Source organism: Oncorhynchus gorbuscha, linkage group LG13 (genome assembly GCF_021184085.1).
Source record: "Oncorhynchus gorbuscha isolate QuinsamMale2020 ecotype Even-year linkage group LG13, OgorEven_v1.0, whole genome shotgun sequence".
Taxonomy (NCBI): domain Eukaryota; kingdom Metazoa; phylum Chordata; class Actinopteri; order Salmoniformes; family Salmonidae; genus Oncorhynchus; species Oncorhynchus gorbuscha.
Window position 1 is genome coordinate 24564735 of NC_060185.1, and position 11798 is coordinate 24576532.

Here is an 11798-nt window from a genome sequence, read left to right on the forward strand (position 1 = left end):
CGGAACCTCCTACGTCGGGCCGCAGTCCGGAACCTACCATGACGGGTCGCAGTCCGGAACCTACCACGACGGGTCGCAGTCCGGAACCTACCATGACGGGTCGCAGTCCGGAACCTCCCACGACGGGTCGCAGTCCGGATCCGCCAGAGTCTCCTTCCAGTCCGGATCCGCCAGAGTCTCCTTCCAGTCCGGATCCGCCAGAGTCTCCCTCCAGTCCGGATCCGCCAGAGTCTCCCTCCAGTCCGGATCCGCCAGAGTCTCCCTCCAGTCCGGATCCACCATAGTCTCCCTCCAGTCCGGGTCCGCCAGCCAGCCAGAAGACTCCAGATCCGTCAGCCAACCAGGAGCTGCCGATACCGTCTGTCACGCCGGCGATGCTGGAATCTCCCTCTTGTCCGGAACTGTCAGAGCCGCTCCTCAGTCCAGTGACGCCCTCTACGATGATCTTCAGTCTGAGGCCCGCTGTGAGGGTCCCCGCTCCAGAGGCGCCACCTAAGTGGGCCAAGACTGAGGTAGAGCGGGGTCCACGTCCTGCACCCGTGCCAACGCTGTGAAAAAGGCCCACCCGGACCCTCCCCTTTAGATTAGGTTTTGCGGCTGGAGTCCGCACCTTTGTGGGGGGGGTACTGTCACGCCCTGACCTGAGTATTCTTAATTTTCATTCTTTTTTGGTTAGGTCAGGTTGTGACATGGGTGATGTATGTGTTTTTTTCAACTGTCTAGGGGCTTTGTAGGTTTTTGGGGTTGTTGACTATCTAGGTGTTATATATGTCTATGGTTGCCTAGATTGGTTCTCAATTAGAGGCAGGTGTGTCTCTGATTGGGAACCATATTTAGGCAGCCATCTTTGGGTAACTCGTGGGTTATTGTCTATGTCTAGTTGCCTGTCTGCACTGTTTATATATAGCGTCACGGTGCTTTGTAAGTTTGATTTAGTGTTCTTTCTTCACTAAATATAGAAGATGTATTCATATCACGCTGCGCCTTGGTCTCCTCCATTCAATGAACGTGACACATACACATGTTTAGCAGATGTCAGGTTGCAGTTGGAAATGAGATCTTGTTTTCAACTAGCTTACCTGGTTAAATAAAGGTGAAATAAAAAATAAATGTTAAATAAAGAATTGTCAGTGTAGTGAAATTATTGTAAAAAAATAAGTTGCTTAGGGGCTGGAAGCGCGGCTGCCCTATCTTTCGGCGCCATCTTTCATCTGTAAAGCCCTAGTTATTTTGTTGCGTTGACAATGTATGTTCTGAAGATTAATGAAATAAAGGTTTAAAAAAATGCAAATAAACCTAGCCCTCATTTTAAGATCAACCGGTCATCTGAACTGAACTCTTGTTTTAATATGGTGAAACTATTCCTTTTAAACAATGTTTTCAAAAGAGACATTGAACATCTAATAGTCAAATCAGTGTAAAACAGGTGGACTGGTTCTACTCTTTTTTTTAAAACCATTTTGTGGTGAAAAACTGGGTGGGTGGATCAGAACACGTCAACCCTGTTATCCATAGATAAACAGGCTAAACATGTTTCAACAATTCACTTTTATTTGCATTTTTTACTTGCATTGAATTGCCCCTCCCTGTTGCACACAAGCTTCCATCCCATTGTCACAAGGGAATTTATGGCTGATTTAAGGTGAAATTGTCAATCCTGATACTTTTTTTACACATTATTTATTTAACCTCTTGAGATGAGTTAACTTGTTTTTATTAGGTTCAACATATGCTCTTTATGACATTTTTTTGCTCCACCAAGTCACACATCTCATAAGGCACCAAATTGGTGGAATGACCCCCCCTGCCCCTCTCTGTCCTGTATCAGGGATCTTTATCTCTCTGGAGTATAACATCACACCTTACCTAAGAGGAAAATGTCTTCCTCCTGATGCTGATGATAGTGAGGGAAAATCCCAGCTTGTTATCAGAGTAGAGGTTCTTGTTTGTGGAATTTCCTGCATCTCTCTGTCCCCCTGTATGCCCCTCCCACCCTTATCTGCCCCCCCCCTCCTGCCCCTCTCAGGCCCCCTCCCTGCCCCTCCATCCCTCTCCCTCCCCTCCCTGCCCAGTATTGGGGATCTTTGTCCCTCTGAAGTATAAAAGACTGACAGGCTTCACCTGAGAGACAACCTGCCTCCTCTTCCACATATACTCCTCCTCCATCCATTCATCTATCCCTCCATCTCACCAACAGATCTACGAGGAAGAGAAATAAGAATTGAGAGGAGGACAAATAGAGAGAAGAGCCCAAAACGACAAAACAGAGGACAGACAGTCAAACAACGAGGGAAGAATTTAACCACAGAGAGAGTGACAACAGACAGAGAACATGCTCTTCAAAGTACAGGTAAGCACCAGTCACTATTGTCACACTATGCATATAACCTATATGAGAATTATATGAAATGATTGATATTTATAGTATGGGTCTCTCTCTATCCCATTCCCTGTCAGTGTGTCTGGTTAGAGACCTAGAAAGGATGTTGTTGACTGTTGGTGATGTGTGTGGCTGTAATATGAGCAATATGGACACCATGCATTAACTGATTAATCCTACATTGATATATGTTAGTCTCTCTCTATTCCACTGACCGTCAGTGTGTGAGGTTGGAAGCCGAGAGAGAATAAAGTGGTATGTATGTATGTCTGTCTGTGATTTGTATGGTGAATACTTCAAGACTCAAGCTTTATCATCTTATACGATCAGGTGTTTTTAAAAATAATTTGATGTAGTCATGGGGAATTCTGTTTTAATGACGCACGTCACACCAGGCTACACACAGCTCCCCATGCTGTTTTATGTTCATTCTCTCTATCTTTCTCTCTATCCGTCTGTCAGGACTGTATTACTGACATACGGCTGTCTGTTTGTGTGTTTGTCAGAGATCTTTCAGACCCATGTCTGCTACACTGAGAGGACTCCACCAGTCTGCTGTGGAAGGTAAGCTCTGCTCAGCACTCTACTCTGTACTGTGTACTCTCTGCTGTCTCCATCCTGTGTTAGGATTTTCCTTTATCACAATATCAAAACACACACACACACACACACACACACACACACACACACACACACACACACACACACACACACACACACACACACACACACACACACACACACACACACACACACACACACACACACACACACACACACACACACACACACACACACACACACACACACACACACACACACACACACAAACATGTTAGCTAAGTGTTTCTTTCTGGCTTGGATATGAGAAAGCTTATGTTTGACAGTAGTAAATATTGGTATGTTCTGTTCTATTCATACAGGATGTGTTGGTCAGGTCTATACTGTACATAGACCTAGGCTACATAGACCTACATTGACATAGGCTGTCTGTGTTGGTTCTCTAACTCTCCTCTGTTTCTCCGTCTCAGTTCAGACGTGAATAAACTGAGCTTAGAACATAATGGGGAGGTTTTAAACATTCCTGTCTCCTCCTGTCCTCGTCTCCCTTCTTCCCCCCTCTCCTCGTCCTCGTCAACACCTCTCCCCCTTTCCCTCCCTCCTCCTCCTCTCCCCCTTTATTCCTTCCCCTTTCCACCTCTCCTCCCTCACCCCTCACTCCCCCTCCGCCTCCTCCTCTCCTTCCCCTCCTCCTCCTTCTCTCCTCGTCATCCTCCTCATCACTCTTAATTTCCTCCCATCCCCTCCTCTTCTCCTTCCTTCCAGTGATACAACGTCCAGCCTCAGAGGACAGTGTGACGGACAGTTTTGGACAGTTTATCCAGGGTGTCCAGCCCCACCACCTGACCCCCACCCTGCTCCACCGTAGCAAGAGGATGGTTCTGGACTCCATCGGAGTGGGACTACTGGGCAGCACCACACACGTCTTCCAGTTGGCCCTACAACACTGTCAGGTGAGATAATAGAATGGATACTTTATTGTCCATTGGTTACAACAGAAACTTGTCTTCTGCCTTTCCCAACACCCGATATACACACGCACACACGTTGAGAGGCACAGGGTCAGCTGCACAGAGCGCCCCTGGATGCAGAGCAATTGTGGGGGGTTAAGTGCCTTGCTCAAGGGCCCAACGGCAGGCGATGGTGTATGGGCTCAGAGACGAGCAGCTTCTCAGCTGCTAGTTCAGTTCCATTCCCATTTTTGTGTCGCCTGGGACTTGAACCAGCATCTTTCAGCTTCCTTTTCTCCTCGTCTCCTTCCCTTCACCCTTCACCCTACCCCTAACTGGTGTGAAAGCAGATAGCTTGTAGTGATGTCAGTCTACCAGGTTGGCACACCAGTGCAGATGAAGGAGAGGACACAACGTGAAGAGGCAAGGGCTTCCCTTACTGACAGCTCTATGAGTCCAGCCCAGTGTTGTGACAGTCTGTAAGAGACAGCCTGCAGACAACACACAGTCACTGGAACTAGGGTTAAGGTTAGACAGAGACAGTTGACAGACTACATAACTGTTAGAGGCAGACACTCTGTCATCACTTAGTCAGGACAGGAATGAAGGAATGCACTCTGTAAAAATTGGTCACTCACAGTCCCCACAGGGCGGCAGGGTAGCCTAGTGGTTAGAGCGTTGTACTAGTAACCGGAAGGTTGCAAGTTCAAACCCCCGAGCTGTTCTTAACTGACTTGCCTGGTTAAATAAAGGTTTTTAAAAAATGGTGATTAAGTTCATGTGTAGCTGTGTGGAAACACAGTGTGATATGGACACAGTGTTGTTAGGAAGAGGAGTAAAACAGGTTGTTTTAACAGTTATGTTATCCGTCTGTTCTTTCTCTCTACCTCTCCCTACTGTCTCTCCTGTGTCCTGCAGCACATGTATGCTCCCGATGACGTCAGTTCTGTTTACGGACGCAGAGGAACCAGACTCTCCCCAACCCTTGCTGCCTTCGTCAACGGAGTGGCCGTGAGTAGATACATCTATATAGACATGAGTGTAGATATATGTAAGGTAGAAGAGCATAGACACTGTAGCGGAGAGACAGTAGGAACCAGGTGGTAGGAACCAAAAATCTAAAATTATGACTCATCAGAACAAAGTACAGATCTAATGTCCATTGCTCGTGTACCACAGATACCTTCATGTCTTAAAGTAGTGATGGAATGTTGTTCCTGTTGCTTATTTGAGATGTTATTGCCATAATATGGACTTGGTCTTATACCACATCACCACCACCACCACAATCATTCAGCCACACAACCTGGAAAAAGGAAACCCTCAACCTTCACCTTCTGTTTATCTGTTGTCTGCTGTGTCTGGGCTAACTGTGCCTATTGTGTGCCTGTTGCGTGCCGGTTGTCCTGTACAGACTCACTCCATGGACTTTGACGACACCTGGCACCCTGCTACTCACCCGTCGGGGGCGGTCCTTCCTGCCCTACTGGCAGTCAGCGATATGCTGCCCAACAACAGAAAGCCTAGTGGGCGAGACTTCCTGTTGGCCTTCAACGTTGGGATAGAGGTCCAGGGACGCCTGATGAGGTTCTCCAACGAGGCTCAGAATATCCCCAAGAGGTGAGGACTGGACCATTTCTCTGGTGCTCTCTATGGTGCTGTAAAATAAAGTATTCTCAATGCCTACAGGTCTGTTTGTGTGGTATTCTACCAGCCTGTCTCTGGGATAGGAGAGGCTCAGTGGCTAGTCTAATTCGTTTAGTTTAACAGGTGGATTCTCTCGGACATAGGTGTTTAAACACCATTACAGCCGTTCTACTGTGTTTACACTGTGAGAATGCGGTGAAATTACTTATCATTTGTCAAATCCCTCAATACCACTAAAACAGACTCTCAGCCTCTCCTCCCTAGGCAGACCTAAACTGTATAGACCAGATGGCTGTCCTGTCCAGTAGTATTCCATTCTGCACTAGACAGACACCTGTCCTCACTTTAGACAAATGCAGGTTAGCGTTTTTGATCAGGAATCTTGTTCTGGAGGCAGCTCTGCAGAGTGGTCACTATTTGGCACAGGCACAAAGCCATACAATCAGATTTGAAACCTAACCGCAACCTTAACCACACTGCTATCCCTATTGCCTAAGTCTAACCTTAAATTAAGACCAAGAAGCTAATATTTGTTTTCATGAATATAGCCAATTTTGATTTTGCAGCTGGCCTATCTAAGGGGAAAGCGCTCAGTTCTGCCTTCAGGACAAGATCCACGACAATAAACGTCAACCTGCTAGACAGACACTTGTACTCACTGGCCCAGGAATCATTTAATAATGACTGAGACAGTCACTTTACTCAACATTACTCAATTAGGCTGCTACTAAAATAGACATGTTTATTTTAGTTTTAGTTTAGTCATCAACCTGTGCTTCCAAAACATCTGATATCTCTCTGTCCCCCCCTCCCTCCGTCCCTCCCTCTCTCCACCCCCCCTCCACACCCCTACCCTCCCTCCAGATTCCACCCCCCCACCGTCGTGGGTACTCTGGGTAGTGCTGCAGCCTGCGCCCGCCTCCTCTCTCTGGAACGCTCTCAGTGTAGCCACGCCCTGGCCATCGCTGCCAGCCTATCAGGAGCCCCCATGGCGAATGCGGCCACCCAGTCTAAACCCCTCCACATCGGAAACGCTGCGCGGCTGGGGCTGGAGGCGGCTCTGCTGTCCTCAATAGGACTGGAGGCCTCTCCTAGGGTCCTGGATGACACCTCCGGGGTTGCAGGGTTCAGTGCCTTCTACGAGGACTACGCCCCACAGCCTTTGACCTCTCCAGAGGACGCGGGGTTGCGGTTCCTACTGGAGGACCAGGACATGGGGTTCAAGAGGTTCCCAGCCCACCTGGGGATGCACTGGGTGGCCGACGCTGCTGCCTCAGTGCACAAGCTACTGCTGGGGGAGCTGGGGTCACAGGGGATGGGGCGAGGGTCACAGGTCGTAGGTCAGGTGCAGGACATCTTGCTGAGGGTTCCCCACTCCAAGTACATTAACCGTCCATTCCCGGAGTCGGAGCACCAGGCCAGACACTCCTTCCAGTTCAATGCTTGTTCTGCACTGCTGGATGGGGAGGTCACCGTGTTCTCATTCTCCCAGGAGGCACTACAGCGACCCGACCTGCTGGCCTTGCTGGGGCGTGTACGCGTTGAGCATCCCCATGACAACCCGGCTAACTTTGACAACATGTATGGCGAGGTGCAGGTGACGCTGGTGGGTGGAGATGTGCTGAAGGGACGCTGTGATACTTTCTATGGTCACTGGCGCAACCCGCTGACCAATGAGAGCCTGAAGAAGAAGTTCTGTAACAACGCTGGTGCGGTCCTACCCAGGGAAAAGGTGGAGGAGCTGATTGAGGCTGTAGAGGGACTGGACAGACTGGAGGACTGCTCTCCTCTACTGGCACAGCTGCAGTGAAACACACACACACACACACACACAAACATACACCTCATCACATCACTCTGTTCTGACCAGCCGATCTTTCTGCATTTCACATCAGGTTTTTGGGGGGATCTGTACTTTACTATTTATATTTTTAGCAACTTTTAATTTTATTTCACTACATTCACCACAACATAGTGAATGGCATCATAGCCTAATGGTTCGAGTGTTGGACTAGTATCCGAAAGGTTGCAAGATCGAATCTCTGAGCTGACAAGGTACAAGATCTCCTGTTCTGCCCCTGAACAAGGCAGTTAACCCACTGTTCCTAGGCCGTTGTTGAAAATAAGAATTTGTTCTTATTACGGACTTGCATAGTAAAATACATTTTGAATGCTTAACAGGACAGAAAAATGATCCAATTCACACACTTATCAAGAGATCATCCCTGCTCATCCCTACTGCCTCTGATTTGGTGGACTCACTAAACACAAATGCTTCTTTTGTAAATGATGTCTGCGTGTTGAAGTGTGCCCCTGACTATCCGTAAATAAATACAAAATACTACTTTTAGAAGTAAAGTAATATTACTTTTTATACTTAAGGTATATATTTTAATTACATTTACTTTTGATACTTAAGTATATTTCAAATCAAATACTTTTAGACTTCTGCTCAATAAGTACTTTACTGGGTGACTTTCACTTTCACTTTCACTTGAGTCATTTTCTGTTCAGGTATCTTTACTTTTACTCAAGTATGGCAATTTGGTACTTTTCCCACCACTGCTGTCTGCTATAGTGTCATGAAGGGACTTTGCTTGTAGCATTTTAACACTTTCTACTGTGAGACAAGTTATGATGAAGAATCTACTTCCAATGTGAGGGAGGTGGGATAGACTATAGGTGATTAACTTTAACTGTACATTAAATGATCTAAACAATCAAAGCTATATTATTATAACGTACTGTACGTTTTCCTGCATCCATTTATGGATTTACTGTGTTTACTTGACAATGTATCTCTACCGTTCTGTGTGGATTGGGAGAATGGAAACAATTCATTTGAAGGATGGCTGTGCTATAGATGTACATGTACATACAATTAATATACTTCATTTTCTTATTCTGTATTTTGAGAGGAGTTAAACTGTCTTATATTATATCAATCGTGTATTGTTCTTATTCTATACTTTCGTCTCCAAATAAAAAGGTTGAAAACTCTGCATCTCACCTGTTTTCTCCTCTTTGTTTAACTCACTGTATCAGAAGCACTACTTTCACTCTGCTAACAAATATATTGTTTTTAAGATATTGTAAAAACATGAACCATCAACTCAGTGTCACATATTTTCCTGGTTGTAGTTTCTAAGGGAAAATATACATGTTATTTTCTCATCCTCGATTTCAGATCCTAATGGTCAGTATATTATTGTGGTTGGGACACTGTATTCTAGTGAGAGCATAAACTGGCGCTCACTTTTTTGGGTGTGCATATCGGAATGTTTCCACATAGAAATCGATACATTCCATTATGGTTTTCTTGGTAGCCTATTGGTTTTCATGGTTGTAAATGGAACAGTACATATTGGAAACATGTTCAGGCTGGCATAGCTTAATTGATTACATGGGTCGAATTTGATCAGAAGTGTATTGTGCCATATGACAACTTGTTGCTGTACTCATGAGCGGCATGGGTGCGCTCCAACCTGTCACTTCAAAAGCACTCAATTAATGGTCTTGGAGACTCAACACCTGAACTTTACGGTTATGATATAGATTGATATAAGCAGAATTCGAGCTGTCCAGATAGAGTTGACCATATGTGTTTTACACAGTAACATTGCTGTTTATTTGACTTTATTTCCAAGATGTCGTAGCAATGCAGACATGGTTTGTTGTCCTCTTGTTTACTTTTAGTATTTTTCGTCTTTTTTGTATATATTTCAATATATTTTCAATCTCTTTTCCATTTTTTAATTAAATATACCTTCTGGTAACCCGCCTCACCCAATGTGACATGGATCCGCTATTTTTTAGACCTTATAGCCAGAACCTCCATCAAAAGCTAGCCATCAGAAGCTAACCAGCTAATTAGCTACTAGCTATTTAGTCATTGTTAGTCACTGCTAGCAGCCTTTACCTTCAGCACAGACACCAGCTGTTTTTTTTGCCTGGATAATACTTGCCAGCCTGCCTGTATCGGACTGTTTTCTCCACTACAATGCCAGATTCCTGCGGTTAACTCTGGACCGTTACTCCTGATCATCACAGCTAGCTAGCTGCCACAGAGTGACCCAGCCCCGAAGCTAGCCCTGAGCCAGGCCCACCTCCCGGCCTACTCTGTGATCACTCGGCTATTCAGCCGATGCCTCCCGGACTCTACCCCAACATGGCTAGAATCCACTACTCCACCGGATCCTTGCTGTAAGCTCTGGACCTTTGCATCGGATCATCACTGCTAGCTAGCTGCTGCCGAGTGGCTATAGTGGCTAACGCCCCTGCCCCGAATCTAGCACCAGTTAGCCGCGAGTCAGGCGCATCTCCCAGCTAGCAAACAAAATTACTACAACTACAATACCTCTTTCGCCATCTGGTCTGTACCCTATGTTGACACAGTGCCCCGCCTTACCACCATGACTGGTCCGCCGACATAACTCCATCCGCTGTGCCCTCAACCGGCCTTTGCTGGACATCGGAGCAAACGCTTCTAGTTACCCTGGCCTGCTAACTTTAAACGCGGTGTCTCCCACGTGCTAGCGTTGTAGAGACTACCCCGCCGCTTCCCTGTTCCATCTATTGCTGTTCACTGGACCCTATGATCACTTGGCTACATAGCTGATGCCTGCTGGACTGTTCATTAATCACAGTACTCCATTTTGTTTATTTTTTGTTCATCTGTTGGCCCCTGCCTTGAACTCAGGCCCTGTGTGTAGTAAACCGACCCTCTCTGCCTATTCATAGCCATTTTACCTGTTGTTGTTGTAGTAGCTGATTAGCTGTTGTTGTTTTACCCATTGTTGTCTTAGCTAGCTCTCCCAATCAACACCTGTGATTTCTTTATGCCTCACTTTATGTCTCTCTCAAATGTCAATATGCCTTGTACACTGTTGTTTAGGATAGTTATCATTGTTTTATTGCTTTATCATTGCTTCTCTGGACGGTTCTGACCAAGAATATGTGGACAACTACAAATACCTAGGTGTCTGGCTAGACTGTAAACTCTCCTTCCAGACTCATATTAAACATCTCCAATCCAAAATTAAATCTAGAATCGGCTTCCTATTTCGGAACAAAGCCTCCTTCACTCACGCCGCCAAACATACCCTCGTAAAACTGACTATTCTACCGATCCTCGACTTCGGCAATGACATTTTCAAAATAGATTCCAATACTCTACTCAGCAAACTGGATGCAGTCGATCACAGTGCCATCAGTTTTGTCACCAAAGCCCCTTATATCACCCACCACTGCGACCTGTATGCTCTAGTCGGCTGACCCTCGCTACATATTCGTCCCCAGAACCACTGGCTCCAGGTCATCTATAAGTCTATGCTAGATAAAGCTCCGCCTTATCTCAGCTCACTGGTCACGATAACAACACCCACCCGTAGCACGTGCTCCAGCAGGTATATCTCACTGGTCATCCCCACAGCCAACACTTCATTTGGCCGCCTTTCCTTCCAGTTCTCTGCTGCCAATGACTGGAACGAATTGCAAAAATCTCTGAAGCTGGAGACTTATATTTCTCTTACTAACTTTAAACATCAGCTATCTGAGCAGCTAACCGATTGCTGCAGCTGTACATAGCTCATCTGTAAATAGCCCACCCAATCTACCTACCTCATCCCCATATTGTTTTTATTTACATTCTGCTCTTTTGCACACCAGTATTTCTACTTGCACATCACCATCTACTCATCTATCACCCCAGTGTTAATTTGCTAAATTGTAATTACATCGCTACTATGGCCTATTTATTGCCTTACCTCCTCACGCCATTTGTACACACTGTATATATACTTTCTTTTTTTCTATTGTGTTATTGACTGTATGTTTGTTTATTCCATGTGTAACTCTGTGTTGTTGTTTGTGCCGCACTGCTTTGCTTTATCTTGGCCAGGTCACAGTTGTAAATGAGAACTTGTCCTCAACCAGCTTACGCGGTAAAACAAAGGTGAAATAAAAATAAATAAAGTCATTTTTTCACAGTGGCATCGTTATGCTAAGCTGTTAATGGTATCAAAGCCAAAATTCTGAACACTTTATCTAGCCTAAACAACTGCAGATGGGTAACCCCATGCTACAGCCATCTATAGCCTAATCACTATCTGTAATCACGATCTGTAAAGATGTGCACTGAGAGTCGGGATTCAAGTTCAGGGAGGGAGTGTTTTCATAAATCAACTCAATATAAAACATGAACAACGCACAGATTTAACACTGGAACAGAAACAATAACACCTGGGGAAGGAACCAAAGGG

General features: G+C 45.7%; 1 protein-coding gene across 1 annotated transcript; it reads left to right on the forward strand.

The window, feature by feature from the left end:
• The first annotated feature begins 374 nt into the window (after nt 1-374).
• Nucleotides 375-7348, forward strand: LOC123992255 (cis-aconitate decarboxylase-like). The gene is made up of 6 exons (XM_046293432.1): nt 375-512; nt 2887-2944; nt 3707-3894; nt 4810-4902; nt 5306-5511; nt 6403-7348. Exons 1-6 carry the CDS (start codon nt 375-377, stop codon nt 7346-7348), a joined length of 1629 nt encoding a protein of 542 aa, XP_046149388.1.
• The last annotated feature ends 4450 nt before the right edge of the window (nt 7349-11798 follow it).

Excerpts from the sequence above, each read along its gene's own strand:
- LOC123992255 (XM_046293432.1), top strand. The coding sequence starts at position 375 with ATGCTGGAATCTCCCTCTTGTCCGGAACTGTCAGAGCCGCTCCTCAGT. Across the intron at positions 2,945-3,706 it reads CCACCAGTCTGCTGTGGAAG|TGATACAACGTCCAGCCTCA; the intron begins GTAAGCTCTGCT and ends CCTTCCTTCCAG. Across the intron at positions 4,903-5,305 it reads CCTTCGTCAACGGAGTGGCC|ACTCACTCCATGGACTTTGA; the intron begins GTGAGTAGATAC and ends TGTCCTGTACAG.